General features: G+C 53.0%; 1 protein-coding gene across 1 annotated transcript; it reads left to right on the top strand.

The window, feature by feature from the left end:
- The first annotated feature begins 1018 nt into the window (after positions 1–1018).
- Positions 1019–16381, top strand: CCL17 (C-C motif chemokine ligand 17). Its single transcript, XM_015074487.3, has 3 exons — positions 1019–13945; positions 15366–15483; positions 16114–16381. Exons 1-3 carry the CDS (start codon positions 13876–13878, stop codon positions 16223–16225), a joined length of 300 nt encoding a protein of 99 aa, XP_014929973.1. The 5' UTR covers positions 1019–13875; the 3' UTR covers positions 16226–16381.
- The last annotated feature ends 469 nt before the right edge of the window (positions 16382–16850 follow it).

Genomic DNA, 16850 nt, shown 5'->3' with positions numbered 1-16850 from the left:
GGAGAGACCTGAATTCTGGCTCAGTCCAGAGCAGTTCGGGGATCCTGGAGCGTTCGGTTTTCTTTCACTTAGAGGGCTACACTTCACACGTGGTGCCCAAATTCACTCAGAGTTGGAAGGAGACTCAGAGGCCTCTCAAATCTCTGACAGGGCTGTGGGGTCTCTGAGACGTCATCAGATAATAAAAGCCACTGTTTGTTTAGTGTTTACCCGTGCCAGGCAGTGTGCTAAGTTCTTTGCATACAATGTGCCCATCTTGCAGTTGAGGAAAGGAAGGCTCTCCAAGCCCAAGGTTAAGTGGCAGAGATGGGGGTCTGACCTGCAGTCTTTCTCCAGGACTTGAATGTTAGTCTTTGTTTCTGAAAGTATGAGCCATCGATTCTTTTTATTTTTTTAACATTAAAAAAATGTTTATTTATTTAGCAAGAGTCAGTGGGGGAGGGACAGAGAGAGAGAAGGTGAGAGAGCATCCCAAGCAGGCTCCACGGCTGTCAGCGCAGAGCCGGGCGTGGGTCTCCAACTCATTAACAGTGAGATCATGACCCGAGCTGAAATCAAGAGTTGGACTCTTAACTGACTGAGCTACCCAGGCGTCCCTGAACCACGGATTCTTAAAATTACAGACACCAGGCCCCCACTTCAGAGCCACTGGATCCAGACTCCAGGGATGAAAGCACCTTTAAGCTGCTGTCCTTACCCCTTCCTCTCCTGCCTGCCCCCCTCCGCCCTACACTGCCCTCCAAGTTAGAGATTTGGCACCTAGCCCAAGTTTTGGAGACCCCCCCTTCCCTGCCCCCATCCCTGTCCAAGGCCCGCCCACTCCATCCCCCACCGAGGCTTGCAGGGTCCTGTGGGCAGTAGCCACTAACAGCCTTCCCACTCTCTGCCCTTTGCCGTTAGTCCCTTCCCTCCCCTGTGTCCTCTGTACATTCCCCAAATGGGTGAGGCCAGGCAGAAAAATAAAGAAATGAATGGCTGGGAATTTCCAGGGTGAGACTGAATAATAAGCTCCTGTGCGTGTGTGTGTGTGTGTGTCTGTGTGTCTGTGTGTACCCATGCCCTGTTGTCCTACGTGTACAAGAGCTCAGGAGACCACCTGTGTCCCATTCATTTCTGCTCAGTCATTTGCTTTCCCGGACAAAGAATGTTTCAGCCGCTGGGATTTAAGAAAAGATCTGGTGCCAGGCTAGCTTTCTTAAACTGACGGCAAACTTCCGTGGTTGGACCCATGAGAGATCTCCTTGATCTCACCACATTGGTGGAAGCGATGCCCCTCTCTTAAATTCAAGGAATCTCTTGCCCGCAAAGGACAGGACAGAATTATTTGTAATGAGCAGCTTTTTTTTTTTTTTTTTAAACCAATACAGGAGCAGAATACAGCATGGAGATTTCTGGCTACATAACTTTGGGCAAGTTGCTTAACCTCTCTGGGCCTCAGTTTTCTCCATTGCACACAGTGAGCTCTCGGTAATAGAACTTATGATCATGCAACGGATGTTTCCAAAGGGTTTGAAACATCCTAGTTCTATTCACTTTGGTTACTGGATACCCAAACAAGACTGTGGAATCATAAGTATTAAGAAAGGCAGCTTTCTTGGTTTTCAGCTAAAGCAGGGTAAAGAAATGTTATGGTGCCATTATGCAGCTGTTCAAGTTGATGTAACTTTTCTTCTATACATTGCTTTTGAAACTGACAAGGTCAAAACTCATGAATCCCAACTAAATTGATACCAGAGGAGCAAGAGGCCTGAATCTCAGACTTAAAAAGAGAATTTTGTTAGTTTCAAGTCCTGGGAGACTGCAATAGTCAGTCTCCTTGCCCATTTCTGGCTTGCTACCCCTTGCGCATGTGGGAGGGCTGCTCTTCCCACCCCCTTGGGGTTTAGGGGGGCCAAAAGAGCAGTTTGGGCCAGTGAACTAGGGGGTGGAAGTAACGTATATCACAAGATTCACATATTGAATTTCTGATGAGAGACCCTTAAGAACTTTCAGTCCTTCTGGCTCAGCACCTGGCAACATTCCAGAAAATGATCGCTTCATTACCTTGGGTCTCAGAGCGATGATGGCTCCAGAGTCTCCAGCCACAGAAAAAACTCCCACTGATCTCTGCAGAAGAAACAAACCTTTCTGACTTTGAGCCAGGGAAAAGTTATTGCAACATAACCTAGCTCATCCAGATGGGTACAGCAATGAAGAAAAAGAAGCATGTTATAGGGATGATTTGTCAATAATCTCACGATGGTGTTAAAGGCTTGAAACATTCATTTCAGGGGAATAAATAGGCTTTCTGCTATCTAGCTCTCTACTCTTCCTTTGCTTTCTTTGCAGATGGGGTGGTCAACAGTATCCTGCCAGCTGTCTGGATTTGTCTGGAATTCTCACTAAGTGGAGTTGGGAAGAAGGGTTTTGTAGTTTCCCTGAGATATGTTGATGCTTGGGAGTTCTAATGGCTCAGATGTGCTGGTGATCATGTCAGCAGTCAAGGAAATAGATGGAGATAGTACTAACATTACTGAGCACCAGCTGTTTGCCAGATGATCTGGATCAGCCAGTCTTTCATGGACCTCTTAAGGCCAAAAGCCCAACCAGGGTAACCCGGGCCTGTTGGCATAGGACTCGGGCTCTTTTGCACAGTCCTAAGGGCCAAGGCCATGATTGATGTCTTTTGTCTTCCTGGAGGATTTCAGTTGGCACACTGACTCCAGCCCCGTCTCTTTTGCTGCTCTTCCCTCCATCTTGCTTACCCCGCCACCAACAACACCTTTGGCCACACATTTTTTTATATCCCTAGGTCACACTTCTCTCGCGCGCCTCTGAGCCATTGTACTGGCTACTCCCCCTGCTTGGAATAACATCCCCCTTCACTGTTCCTCTGGCAACTCTTACTCATCCTTTGGTTTCAGCTTAGATGTTGCTTCCTCCAGGAGGCCTTCTCTGACTTCTTAGTTTCACGAAGCTTCCCTGCTATAGGTCCTCACTGTGCCTGCACCCATAGTAACCCTCACATGACCTGGCTGTGCCTTCTTGTTTCACTGAGCTTCTGTAAGAGCCGTGAGGCCGAACATCTGTGTGTCTTGCTCCCTTTTGTGCCCCAGTGACCAACCACAGGTCTTGGAAGAAGTGAAAGAGGGGAAGGGCCGGCCCCCACCACCATCCACGTTCCAGTGGCACTTTCTGACCTGCTGCTGGTACCACATGCCTTTCTGATTTATGGAAAGCCACCCAGCCATGTGGGGAGCTGCATTTCAAGGCACTTCCTGGCAAAAAACCAAAATCTAATTGCCTCAAAGAGATGTCAGAGACTGAGAGGGGCCATCTGTGAAGGTGTATCCAAGTCACTCTTGAACCCCTGTGACCCTCCACCATCACATCTTGGTCAAGAAATTGCTCCCCGGGCCCAGCCAGGACAACCAGGAGGCCTGAACTGGGTCAAGGCCCTGACTGTCTCCCAAATTCTCCAGAGGAGCGAGCAGGGAAGGGTGGAGTCTAGCAGCCTTGGGATCTCCGGAGTCTGAGAGTGGGAGCGTCTGCCCCCCTAGACATCTTCCTGGGTTCCCCCTTCTCCTCCCCACCCCCCGCTTCTCATCTGTACCTGTGCAGCCTGTTTTCCAGTTTTTATGTGTGGTCATGAGCATCATCAGATTGATGGAATTGGAGTCCCGTGCACGTGAGCGCTGAGATGCCAGGTAGACAGCCTAGGGTCCCCAAGGTGTCAGGGGCAGAAGCAGTGGGTCCCTGCAGGGAAGCAAGGGCAGAGGAGGAGTCATTCAATTATTTCCAGAGATGGATAAGACACTAGCCTTCCCCTTGTGGGGTTCACTGTCCCAATCACACACCGCTGTGAGCCTTTGAAGGAACTTTCTCATATAGTCCCTGCCCCAGCTCTAACATGGGTCCTACTAATATGAGCCCCATTTTCTAGATGGAAGTGCCAAGGCACAGAGAGAGTGAGGAATTTACCCAAAGTCACATAGCTAGTAAGTGACTAGGCCAGCAGGCAGTCCCTCTCTAGCGACCCCACTTAAAAAAAAAAAAAAAAAAAGCAAATTGTGGTCTGGTACAGTCATTGTATGGAATTGCATAACTGGTGAAAAAGAAATAAACACACTGGTTCCTGTCAACACACATGACTCTCAGGTTCAATACTGCAAGATGTGAAAGGACAGATACTATATGGTAATATTAATATAAAGCTTAAAAAACTGTATCAACAATGCCATACATTGTTTAAGGACACACAGGCATGTGTTAGGAAAATGAAGAAACGCTTGGGACTAATGGACGCCCAGTTCAGTTTCTGCTAGTCTGTAGAGGGAAAGAATAGGAGAGGCACACAGGGCCTCAGTGATGGTAATATTTATCTCTGAACCCAGTGGTGGGGACCTGTGGGTGCCCCAGCCAGAGCCTCTCCCCTTCAGCTGCTTTTATTTCTGACAGTCTGGAGCCCCTGTGGGGGCAGGAGGGAGCTGCCCCTGGGACTTGCCTGAGGTCAACACCTTTGCTGGGCTTCAGTCCCTTCCCTGCCTCCATCCCCCGTGCTCTTCCTCGCCTCCCCTGGGAGCACAACCTTAATGAACCCAACCTCAGACAATGGACACAGCCAATCACCATGCTCCCCAGCCTGCAGCCCACATTGGGGTCTGGAATGAGGAGTTGCTGACTGGGGGAGGAGAGCGAAAAGGACTTCAAGCAGTAGAATGGGAAACCAACGGGAAAGACAGCTCCCTAAGAAGGCCTATACATTGAACGTGACACCAATAAGAACACCAAATTATTTTTGGAGCTAGGTTAGACAGTTTTGTTTCATTGAGGGAAAAAGAAGCAACGAGTCCTGAGAGCTGTAAGAAGCCCAGGCAAAGCAGGAAGAAGGGAGGACCCTATGTTAAGCCAAGTGGGATTGAGGAGAGAGCGTCTGTCTGTGGAAGGGCAAGTCACAGCCTGTTCTGGCCCGGCCCAGAGGGCTGCTGAAGTGCCTGCTTCTCTCTAGAAAGAGACCAGGACCTCATTCTCTTCTAGAGGCACATGCTTTCCAGGTCTGGACTTTGCTCAGAAGTGGCCACACCCTTCCACACCCTCAGCTCCCCCTGGATGAGCCAGGATCCAGGTAGGACTGTGCCATGTATCACATGGCCAAATGCTGCTGGTCTTTCCCCTGCTGGCTTATTTGCAGTGGCTGATATTGGACAGGAAGGCAGGGAGGTCCTTCACCTTTCAAAGGGGCCAGATCCACCAAGATCCATAGAAAAGGTGCCTTCCAGAATGTGTGTTCTTCCCGGAGGCTGGGCTCTTGGCGCTGACCCTGGTGCTGAACAAACCTTCCTTGAGAGCGGAGAGGGTCCCATTTAGTGGGAAAGATTCCCCCCTCCCCCTCCCCAGGCAGCCTGCCAGGTTCAGAGAAGGCTGCAGCAGGCCTCTAGCTTCTACAGGAAGGGTCCATCATTGCACCCTGAGGGGTGAGCCTTGAATTGGTCACTTGGCTGCACAGCCCTGGATTGTGCCAGTGCTGTCTGGAGACCAAAGCTTTGCCTGTGAGATAACTTGGAACCAGGGACAGAGTTTCCCTGGAAAGAGAGGGTTGGACTCGAGCAGTGAATGAAAGTAATTGATTTACAGGGCTGAGGGAGGAGCCCAGATGGAGAGCTGAGGCCCAGGCACAAGAGAGATTGAGACAAGTCCACAGTAAGAGCAAGACTCCATTGAGAAGTGTTTATGTACTTGGCTTTGGGAATAATAGCAGCCATTTATCCATTCATTCACTGGATTCAACAAGTATGTATTGAGGGCCTACCACGTGCCGTGGGATATACTTCACTGCATAAAAGAGAAAGAGCTTCTGTCCTTTGGTACTTACATTCCAGTGGGGATGTCAGGGGGAGACAGGCAACAAACAGCAGGTGTAACAAGTAAGTCAATGGTGTAGTGATTGGGGGTGGTAAGTGCTGGAGAGGGGGGGGAAGAGAGAGAAAGAAAGAAAGAAAGAAAGAAAGAAAGAAAGAAAGAAAGAAAGAAAGAAAGAAAGAAAGAAAGAAAGAAAGAAAAGAAAGGAAAAGCAAGCAAGCAAGCAGAGAAAGAGGTGGGGTAGGTTGCAATTTTAAATAGGGTAGGCCTCATTGAAAGGTGACATTTAAACGAAGATTGAAGGAGGTGAAGGAGTGAGTCATGCATGCATGTGGGGAAGAATATTCTAGGCTGAAAGAACAGTGGAAGTATCCTAAGGAGGGAGAGTGTCGGGCACGTTTGGAACATGAAGGCGGCCAGCGAGGCCAGAGCGCGGAAAGCAAGGTGGGGCCTCATGGCTGCTGTAGGCTCTTTGGCTTTTCCTCTGAGTGTAGGGGAGAGCCTGGGGGATGGTCTGAGCAGAGGAGATTCACATTCCTGTGACTACTGTGCTGAGAATAGAGCATAGCAGGCAAGGGTGGAGGCAGGGACACCGCCAGGAGCCAGTGTAGGGATCCAGGGGAGGGATGGTGGGCTCCGGATGAATTCTGAAGGCAGAGCCAGGAGATCGGCTGACAGATGGGAAGTAGGGGGCGAGAGGGAAGAGGCGTCAGGATGGTGCGCAGGATTCTGGTCCAAGTAACGGGAAGGCAGGGGCTGGCAAGGAACAGGGGGGAGCACGTGTGGGGGTGGATGGGAATTGGGAATTCGGCTTTGGACTTGATGGGTCTGAGATGCCTGTTCAACACGCTCAGTAGGCAGCTGACATACAAGCCTGGAGTTTGCAAGAGAAATTTGGGAGTCTCTGGCATATAGATGATATTTAAAGTCAGGAACAGGTACTATTTGCCAGATACAGGCACTAAGGCAGTCGATAAGCACCAAAACCTTCTAATGTACTTACTATCATTATTTTCATCTTGCAGATGTGGAAACTGAGGCTCAGAGAGAAGTGACTTGCTCCAAGTCTCACAGTTCCTTGATGGCAGAGCTGATTCAAACCTGGGGTACCTGACCAAGGGTCTTTTCTCCTAGCCCCTCACTTCCACAGGGATGCCCTTGTTTAATATTTTATGGCATGTCGTATATGAAAAGTGGATATAATTTGGTTCAGGGCGCTGGGTAATCCAGTAAAGAGGAGGACATAGCAAACCGAGTCACCTAGTGAGGGCACACACCGAATCTGTGGGAATCCTTGAGGTAAGACTGATCAGGAGGGATGGCGGGGCGTACAGACTGACCTGAAGACTTTTGAGGGACAGGGAACAGGGAGCCATTGATGATTCTTGAGGGCTATATGCTATATGTAGCAAGAGCAACTCTTGAAAAAGACCCCTCAGACATGGGCATGCAGGAGGACCAGAGAGGAGGAAATAGGTCTGGAAGTTGTCGACACTGCCCGGGTGTGAAGGATTCAGGTTGAGCCAGTGAGAACGAGGAGAGAGTGAGGAAGCTGAGCACCACCAGACATGGCTGGCAGAATCAGTGCTTGATGTGGCGTAGGGGCTGAAGGTGAGAAATGAGTCAAGGGCAAAATTACAGACCAGTGGGGCAGATGGGAGGTGGGGAATGACGCCAGCCTGAACAAAAAAAAAAAAAAAAAAAAGGGGGAAGCTGGTCAAGAGGAACTTGGTCCCGCCTTTCTTGTTCTTGGGCTGAGTGAACCACAGAGGGACAGATTTTTTTTTTGGGACCCCACAGACTAGACTGGCCAGGCTACAAGATAGAGAGAGCTAAGGTATCTGACAGCAGGCAAGAGGAGGCTAGAGGATGGGGTGGGGTGCAGTGGTGTCTTTGATCAGAACTGGTTGGGGCTGGGAGAGTTAGGAAACATCCATCTCGAGGTCAAAGGCCTGAGTTAATGACATCAAGGAGGGAGAGAGGTTGCTTGAGACAAAAAGCCTAGGATGGAGCCCCAGGCACGCTTCATGCTTCTAGCCTTGTGTACCCTCGGACCAGTTTCTTAACCACTGTGGTTGGTCCCTAATTTCCTCATCTGTGAAATGTAGATAATATACTTCTTACCTCCTAGGGTTGTTGTGAGAACAAAATAAACTAATAGATGTAATTGCTGAGAAACCTGTCCAGCCTGTGGTGAAAGCTCAGAGATGCTACTGAGAAGAGGAGCCCAAAGAGAGTGCAGGGAAGAACGCTAGCCCGAATCCCAATGGAGAGGATTGTCACAAAGGGAAATGGTTCCCAGCGATGACAAGGAGATTCATCAAACCAGCTGGAGACAAGGAAGGCTACATAAATCACCTCAGTTAATTTTCCTAGCAATAGCAACATGCCCACATTTCAGATGAAGACAGGGAGGCTCATGGACTTGTTCTTGGTCACACAATCAGAAACAGGTGGGAGAGGGACTGGGACCCAGGGCTCTAGAGAATGAATGCTTCCAGAGCGTCTGCGGGTAACCACTGCCATGTGGGGCAGCGGTTACCCATCCCCTCATAAAGGGGATGGGAAGTTCAGAGAGTGGCCATGGGTGGTTGAAAGGCCCAGAGAAAGTGGCTTCCCCAGAGTGTGAGGGCCTTAGTGCTAAAAAGTAAATCACACATGAGCAGAGAGGAAATGGTAGTGGGAGGTGTAGACCACACACGGGAGAAGTTTGGTCATGAATTAAAGAAGAAATAGGAGGACAGCGTGTTGGGGATCAAGGGGAGGTTTTATAGCAGCAAAGACCCTAGATCGTGTCATCAGCAGAGGGGAAGGGGACCACGGAAAGGGGGAACACAAACAGCCAGAAGGGGGGAGTGTAACTGAGGGAAGGAGCCCTCCTGGAGTGGAGAAGGAACGAGAGCAAAGCCACAGTTGAAGAAATTTAGGTTTGACGGAAGGCAGGAAATGGCTACAACCCACAAGGAGGCTGTAAACTAGATAGGAAAGAGTCAATGAGTGCCTTGGTTGGATTCTTCTGCCTCATTCAAGACAGGAGAATTCAGGTGTGTCTCATGAAGTGGTGGCACACACTGAACCAAAAAGAATTCATGCTGGAGTGAAGGTGCCCCTGAGATAGAGTGTAAGCTGTGCTCAAGCTATAGTTCAGAAATTTGTAAGCGTCCATCCATCCATCCACCCATCCTTCATCTATCAACCATCATCCATCCATTCATTCACCCACCCATCCATCTGACCATCCACCTCTTATCCATTCAATAAACATATTTTATTGAGCATCTACTGGGTGCTAAGTCCCGGAGCTATGGGTCGGAACACAGAAAAGATCCTGTTTTCAAGTTCACAATCTTCCATGTAAGACCCGGGAAGCAAACCAGTGCTCACAGTGCAATGTGACGAAAACATGATAGGGAAGCCAGTGACCTGTGAGGACACAGAGGAAGGTGGGGGCCAAAGGAAGGAAGTGGGGATTTAAGCTGTGATCTAAGAAGGGTAGGAGTGGAAGGAAGTGGGGTGTGGGGGAGCAGGAGAGAGTGTTCCGGACAAGGGGAAGAGCCTGTACGAAGGCTTGGGTGTCAGTGAGAGCCTGGCATTTTCAAGGAACTGAAAGAAGGTCCATGTGGCTAGAATAAAGTAATGGTGTGGGCAGTGGGGCTGGGGGCAAAAGTTGAGTCTGGAAAAGTCCGTGAGAATCTGGACTTCATCCTGAGGGCAAGGGGGAGGTATGGAAGGATTTTGAGAGGGGAGAGCCTTGCTCAGATTTGTGTTCTGGAAAGAGGTCTGGGCTTTAGAGAGGAGAGTGGACTGGAGGGGTACATGGGGGAGCTGGGAGACGAGTGTTGGGCTGTGGTCCAACAGAGAGATGGTGGGGAGAAGGGGACTGATTCAAGACACTTCCAGGTGGCAGGCTGAACAGGCCTTGCCCATTGATCATGAGAGGGGAGGGGAAGCCCAGGGTAACGACTACTGCTGTGTTTCTGACCCAAGGAATCAAGCCGACCGACAACCTGTCAGGAAAGGCTCACCAGTGAGCACATTAGGCCCTTTGGACAGGAGGGTGGGTCACATTTGGGGATTGGGGGATGGGGGTAACATCTGGGACCTTCGCGTCTCAGCCCCCACGGGCAGGACAAGACCATACAGTCTCAGCCGTCAGAGGATGGGGTTGGATGGATGAAAGGCTGAATCCTTACTGGGATGTTCCAGGCAAGTCACTGCATCTCCTGGAGCCTCAGCTGACATGGGACATGCCACCCCAGTGACAACTGTCATCTGCAATTTGAAGACGATAAAGAGCTTCCATCTCAGAAACCTGACCCCTGCTCAAGGGCTTGCGGCTAAGTTCTCGGGGTTGTGAAAACAGCCTCCCAGCCCACAGCAGAGCCAGAGGTGGTGCGGGACCCCTCCCTCCCTTGCTTTCAGGGTGAGGGCCCCAGACTCTGGCCGGTGCAGCCCCTTTAAGCTAAAGTGGGGACATAGCGATCCTCTCCACTCCCCAAGGAACTCCCCGTGGCAGTGGTTTCGGGGCTGGGGCAGGAAGGGTGGCAGGTGTACAGGCGGCGTGTCTAGTCAGCTTGAGTCAGAGGTGTTGAGACAGGCAGTCACCCTGGCTTCCTCCTCCCACTCAGGTCCAATTCCCCTTTACCTCTGTGGTCCTACTAGGCCTGCATCTGCTCTGCTTTCCCTGCCTGTGCCCTGGCCTTTCCTCCAGCGCCCTCTCTGCTGCCACCCTCCATAGAATTCTGCCTCACCACCGCCTCCTCCAGGGAGCGTTCCTGATTCCCCTGACCGACTTCCAAGCCCTAGAGTCTGCACAGTACCGTAAAGGTCTCTCAAGGCCCTTAGCATAGTCACGGACTCTAGGACATTCCATCTGGAAGGTCCCTTGGAATCCATTTCATAGCTGGGAGAACTGAGGAGGAATAAGCCACTTAATCCCAGGCAAGGAAACCACCTCTAAAATGTCCCTGGTCTGTGCTGCCTCCAAAGTGAGGCAGAGAGGTGCTCTGTGCCCCACGGTTCCTCCCCAGACTCCAGCTCCAGCTCGCCTCCTTGTCCTTGTCTTCTGCCCCCTCTTCCCCGGTCCAGCCTCATTGAAAGCGTCCTGTGTGTGGGCGTGTCCCATGGTCTATGGTCTCCATGTCACATCGGGACCATTTCCCCCAACAGAGTCCTGTGCTGTTTCTCTCATTTATCTCTGCACCCACGCTAAGTGCTTCCCTCGTGTGAAATGCCCCCTCCTCCTTCTCTCTTTTTTTTCTTTTTAAAAACTTTTTAATGTTTATTTTTGAGATTGAGAGAGAGAGAGAGAGAGAGAAAGAGAGAGAATCCGAAGCAGGCTCCAGGCTCTGAGCTGTCAGCACAGAGCCCAACGCGGAGCTTGAACTCACAGACTGTGGGATCATGACCTGAGCCCAAGTCGGACCTCAACTGACTGAGCCACCCAGCTCCCCAGTGTGAATCCTCCCAGTCACAAGGCTCACTGACTGCCGCCTCCATGAAGCCCTCCAAGGTTTCTCAGCCAGAAGCAATATCTCCCTGCCCTGGGCCCCAGCCCTTTATCTCACCTGCACATTCCTGTGTTGGGGCCAGGCCTCGTCCCCTCTGCCAGCTGCTGCACACCCTCCCACGGCCCCTGGCATAGCACCTGACATGCAGCAGGTTCTCGTTGGCATGCTTGCTGCTCTGATCCCTCCCTTGCTAGGCATCCTGCACCAGCAGAGCTGGTCCAGAACATTCTGCTCCTGCTGTCACAACCAATTCCCTAGAAGGGACAGGGGAATTTGGGTCCTTCTGGAGAAAAATTCTGAGTCTGTGGCAGAACAAGGGGGACTCAAACCCCACTCAGGGGGTTTCCCCGGCAGTGGGGGCTGGGGTGGCCTCGCCAGTAATAAAGCTGCTAATTGTCATCTTAACAGTCCCCTGTTGTCCAACACAGAAGAGCATTCCGTGGCCTCTGTGGTAGGTGGAAAAGCCACTGGGCAGAGGGACTGGAGGACAGAGAGGGTCATGAGACACTCCACCCATCAGGGGCAGTATCAGCAGAGACATCCTCTGCCCCTCCTAGGCCCCAGGCCCTCCCCAAGCACCTCTGGTCATTGGCATTTCCGCTGGGCCTAAGGCTCTGTCTCCGGGCCAGAGCTGCTCTTTCCCGGGCACAGTCACCAAGGGCACCGGCACCCGTTCTCCTGACCAGACTGGCTTCCTCCAGCTCTGCAGGATGGGGCCTGCTGGCTGCCTCTCTGTTTGGGGTGGAGGTTACCCCCACTGTCTGCAGGAAGCCAGCACCGAAGATGAGCGCAGGCAGGAAGATCCACTCCCTTCTCCGCTCTGCTGCACAGGCAGATGGCAGCCTGTCCCAGAGACAGGGAGAATGGCTCAGCCAGACAGGCTGGGGGCAAGAACCCCTCTAGCTGCGGCTTGAGGAGCGGGTGATGTGAGCCTATGAGAAGCAGAGAAATGCCGCTGTGAGATCCACTAAGAGAGGACCCCATCTTTCTCAGATCTGCCATTCCGGCAGGGTCCCTGGGACAGTCCAAACATCCCTCCACGGGTGGTGAAGTGAGGCCCAGAGAGGGTCTATGAGCTGCCCAAAGTCACATAGCAAGATGGTGACAGAGGATCCTGCCCAAAGGACGTTTTGCCATGGACGGGCACTCCCCCCCCTCCCCGTATGAAGCGAAGCAGCCATAACCTGCCAAAGTGGCCCTTGGGGACAAGGAGGAGCACTGGCCTCGCCCTCCCTTGATCTTGACCATGGCTTCCTTTCACAGGTGCCCTGTGAGGACCAGCAGGCAGGATTACAGTCTGAGCACCTCCCTTGGTGGGGCTGGGTTTCAACAAACAGCGCCTGCTGTGGTTATCATCACCACTGATGACAATTTAACAATGGCTCCAGGTTAACCCAGAGCCAGCTGTGCTGAGAGGGCCCCGTGCACCTGACATGTTGCAGGGGCCTCATCTCAGCTGCTCCTGGTCCCTTGGGATACAGTGGAGCCAGGCCCGGATCCCATGTGTTAAAACCAAGGTCAGGGGTCACCCTGCTGAGATGCTGTCCACCTGGAAGCGGGCACAGGACTCTCCTCCTGGTTAAGGGACTCCCACCGTCTGGCCCAGGGGAGCCCTAGGCAGACAATTGGCCACTTTCTCTGGTGGCCGGGGTTGTGGCCTGATGCAGGGATGCTGCAGCCCATGGGGTGGATGGAAAGTCTGTTCAGGGCCTGGCTCGCGCTGGACCCTGACCACGTGTCCACTGTAGACCAGGTCCTCACAGACCCTTGTGTGCTGTTCTGCAACCCAGGGTGGGGTGCCCCATGTGGGGGAACCGGGCTTCCAATCTGCAGAGGTGCCCATTTGGATTAAATGGTGATTAAAACCTGTCGGGCTCTGGTCTCCTGTGTCAGGGCCCTGCTTGGGGAAACCCCCCAACCAAAGTCGTGTGGGCCCCAGGCCTTTCTCAGAATGAGATGGAGCAGGGGCACTCCCTGTGAAGACGCCCTGTGCCCATGCGGCCTGCGGACTCCCCCTCCCCCACAGGAGGCCTTCCTGGAGGCGGAGGGGGAAGCTCCTCCAGGCCTGGACCTCAGGTGCCGAAGCAGCCCTCTTGGCTCCTGCCTGGCTGTCCCCACCCCACACACAGGGCGCGATGGTGCTTGAAGGAGGCTCACCAGCCTCGGGGCAGATGCTAACCCGGTTTAGGATAGAGGCTTCTCAGCCCTGCTAATAGAGGAACCAAGAAATGTCCCTGTGAAAAGAGAAGTATGTCACTGTCGTAGCCCCCGGACACACATACCCCACCTCTGTCCTCAGCTGAGTGCCCATTCTCTGGAAAGCCACAAACATTCCAAGACCGCATTTGTGCTGAATCATCTTCAAACTCCACTGCTGTAGGGAGGCATGTGGGGGGGGAGGTGACAGGAGGTGGGGCAAGGTCCCCAAAGAGGTTAAATAGGTCACCTCCACACTTGGCTATCATCCTCGTCTCTCCTGGAGCAGAGGGATCCACACGCACAGATCCTCTCCCGGGCTCCTGGCACCATGATGTCCCTGAAGCTGCTGCTGCTGGTCATGCTCCTCCTGGGGGCTTCTCTGCAGGTCACCCATGCAGGTGAGGGCAGAGGAGTGTGGCCGAGGAAGGCACCCTGGACAGGAGGGGTGGGGGCACTGAGATCATAGCAGCAACACTCACTATTTATGCATGAGTTACAGCCCACCTGCTCCTGCAGAAGGGGGAGGCCGGTGGCAGCCGTAGGACTTTGAGGGAGGCAGTCAAGGGAAAATGAGGAGGAGGGTGGGGAGGACGGAGAGGAGGATGCGGCCCCCAAGCTTGGGGATCAGCTTGGGGAGGAGCAAAGTTCTGGCCCGTCTCGCGCCGCAGTGGTTGTGGGGCAATGACCGGGGCTGTGTTTTGACAGTGGAACACGACCCCTTCTTAGGAGTCTTCGTTAGCATCTGTTTTATTAATGGGTCTACACTGAGGGAATCAGCATGAACGCGGCTAGTTCCCAGAGCATGTGCAAGAGGGAGGTTTATATGCAGTTGGGGGTGAAAGGACAAAGTAAGACGGGATGTGGGAACACAGCTGGTTAGCGCCCAGCCTTTGCCCGTGACTGCTCGTTTACTCTCACTTCTGTAAGTCACCGGCCAGGGCAGCATCGTGGGCTAGTCAGACCAAGTTCTGCCCCCGAGATGGCTGGAGGACAGTTGGGGGCTTCTTAGAAAACACTCTAGCATGGCATTAATTAAAGCCACACGTCTCTGGTTTGCCTGTTTGCAAGTATTGGTACTTTATCTTGTGCAAAGATAAGGAAGCCAAGCCCCAGGAAAGTGTCTTCACGCCTTGGGCTTCCCCATAGTCATCTGTGAAATGATAGTACCTGTCTCTAGGTGCACTGCGGAGGACCAAATGAGCTCCTACAGGCAGAGGCCCAGCCCAGAGCCTGGCCCGGAGGAAATTCCAGGGTGGTTTGGGGCTGGTATTTGAGTGTGTGCACGCACAGGTGCACACTCATGCAGACACACGGGGGCAACACATAGATGCATGCCAGTATATGTGCACAGACCCCCTGAACACACACAGAGACGTGCTAGCACACACATACAAACACCCAGGACCCCCGCGGCACACAGATCTCATACACAAATGTGTACACTCAGATACACACACACACACAGACACACAAAGACACACCTTCACAGACACACACAGAGACATGCACACACAACTCCTCCCAAACACACACAGATATACACACAGAGAGACACATAAGCACACAGGGACACCCCCCCCCCCCAGCACAGAGACCTCATGCACACACGTGTGCACATACTGACACACACAGACACACACTCACAAGATCCCCCTACCAAGAGATTCCCAAACACACACACGTGGACCCCCTCTGATACCACACACACACACACACAGACACAGACATGCACACGGACTCCCCTCCACAGCCATGGACCCCCTCCACTCCCCACACAGACACTCACAGAACACCTGTTCCTGTCTCCCCTCTCCGTAGCTCGAGCAACCAACGTGGGCCGGGAGTGCTGCCTAGAGTACTTCAAAGGGGCCATCCCTCTCAGAAGGCTGACAGGGTGGTATAGGACCTCGGGGGAGTGTTCCAAAGACGCCATCGTGTAAGTGTGCCCTGACCCCACCCTCTGTCCCCGCTCCTGGGAGCTCAGTCTGGGAGAATGCAGACCCAGGAGCTCCCAGAAGGGCCACTGGGGAGAGGAGAGAGCAGGGCTTTTGTGGCCCCCTTCCCACTCGGGCCCTGCTCCTCAGGGAAGCCCCTGCACCCCACATTGTGAGACCCAAAAAGCCCCAGGCTGTGAGGTTCAACTCTTCATTGATTTATGGGGAAACTGAGGCCCTGAGAGAGACAGAGCAGCCCCATGTCACACGGGCAGTCCAAAGCCAATGTGGTCACTTCCCATGGCTTGGTCTGAGCCGGGCCCCTCCTGTGCACCCCTAATTCCTAGGCTTTAGGTGGGCATGGGTGTAGCTGAAGTAGGGGGGCAGAGGCTTTGCAGTTCTGGCTCCCTGGGAGGGCCAGGACTGGCAGGGACCTTGGGAAGGTCAAGAATCACTGAGGATAGAGCCTGATGTCCCAGATCTGTCACCGATGTGCTATGTGACTTCAGGCAAGTTCTTGCTCCTCTCAAGGCCTCAGGGTCCTGATCAGTGCAGAGCAAGGCTGATCCTGGGGCTCTGGGAGGCCTTCTTGCCCTGACGCCCCCTGGACGGGGTTTCTCCCTTTTGTGTAGGTTTGTAACTATCCATGGCAAGTCCATCTGTTCCGACCCCAAGGACCCCAGGGTGAAGAAGACAGTCAGATATTTGCAAAGCATCATGAACCCTGTGCCCCAGGAGTCCTGATTTTTGCCTGGACCATTTGGAGACTTCCTGCCTCAGTTCACGACCCCAACCCCAAGCTGCCTGAGTCCAGTGAAGACCCTACAAGGACAAAGAAGACCCCTGCCCTCTTTTCTGGTCTGGAACCATGGCATGAAAGAGCCCTGATTAAAGTCTCTCTTTGTACCTTAGTCTGGGCCAGCGTGTTCTGTCCACCTAGCCTGTCAACACTGGAAGGGCCCTCAAGAACATCTACGTGGTCCTGCCTTGTCCAGGCCAGGAAGGGAAACTGAGGCTTAGAGGGGGACATGGCTACCGCAGACTACATGTGAGGGAAAGCAAAGGCCCCGGTGACAGCGGCCCAGGCAGGGGAGCTGAGGGGGTCTGTGGGATGAGCCCAGCCTCCAGGAGGCCTTCCCCAAGAATGGCTGCCCATCGGGTTCTCTCTCCTGCTCCGATGCCTCTGGCTCTTGTGGACCGTGAGGCAGCCTGCCATGATGGCATTGTTCTCCCAGTTGACCCCTTTGTGCGTCTGTCAGTCCTGACTCCTCCACTGAAGGGAGTTCCGTGAGCCAGCCAGGGCACCCCACAACCCACATGTTAAGAAGGATGGGGGATGGGGAAGTTATGGACTCCCTTCCCCCAGACC

This window comes from Acinonyx jubatus, chromosome E2, assembly GCF_027475565.1.
Source record: "Acinonyx jubatus isolate Ajub_Pintada_27869175 chromosome E2, VMU_Ajub_asm_v1.0, whole genome shotgun sequence".
Lineage (NCBI taxonomy): Eukaryota > Metazoa > Chordata > Mammalia > Carnivora > Felidae > Acinonyx > Acinonyx jubatus.
Note: the sequence above shows the minus strand (reverse complement) of the source record. Positions and strands in the feature narration are given on the sequence as shown.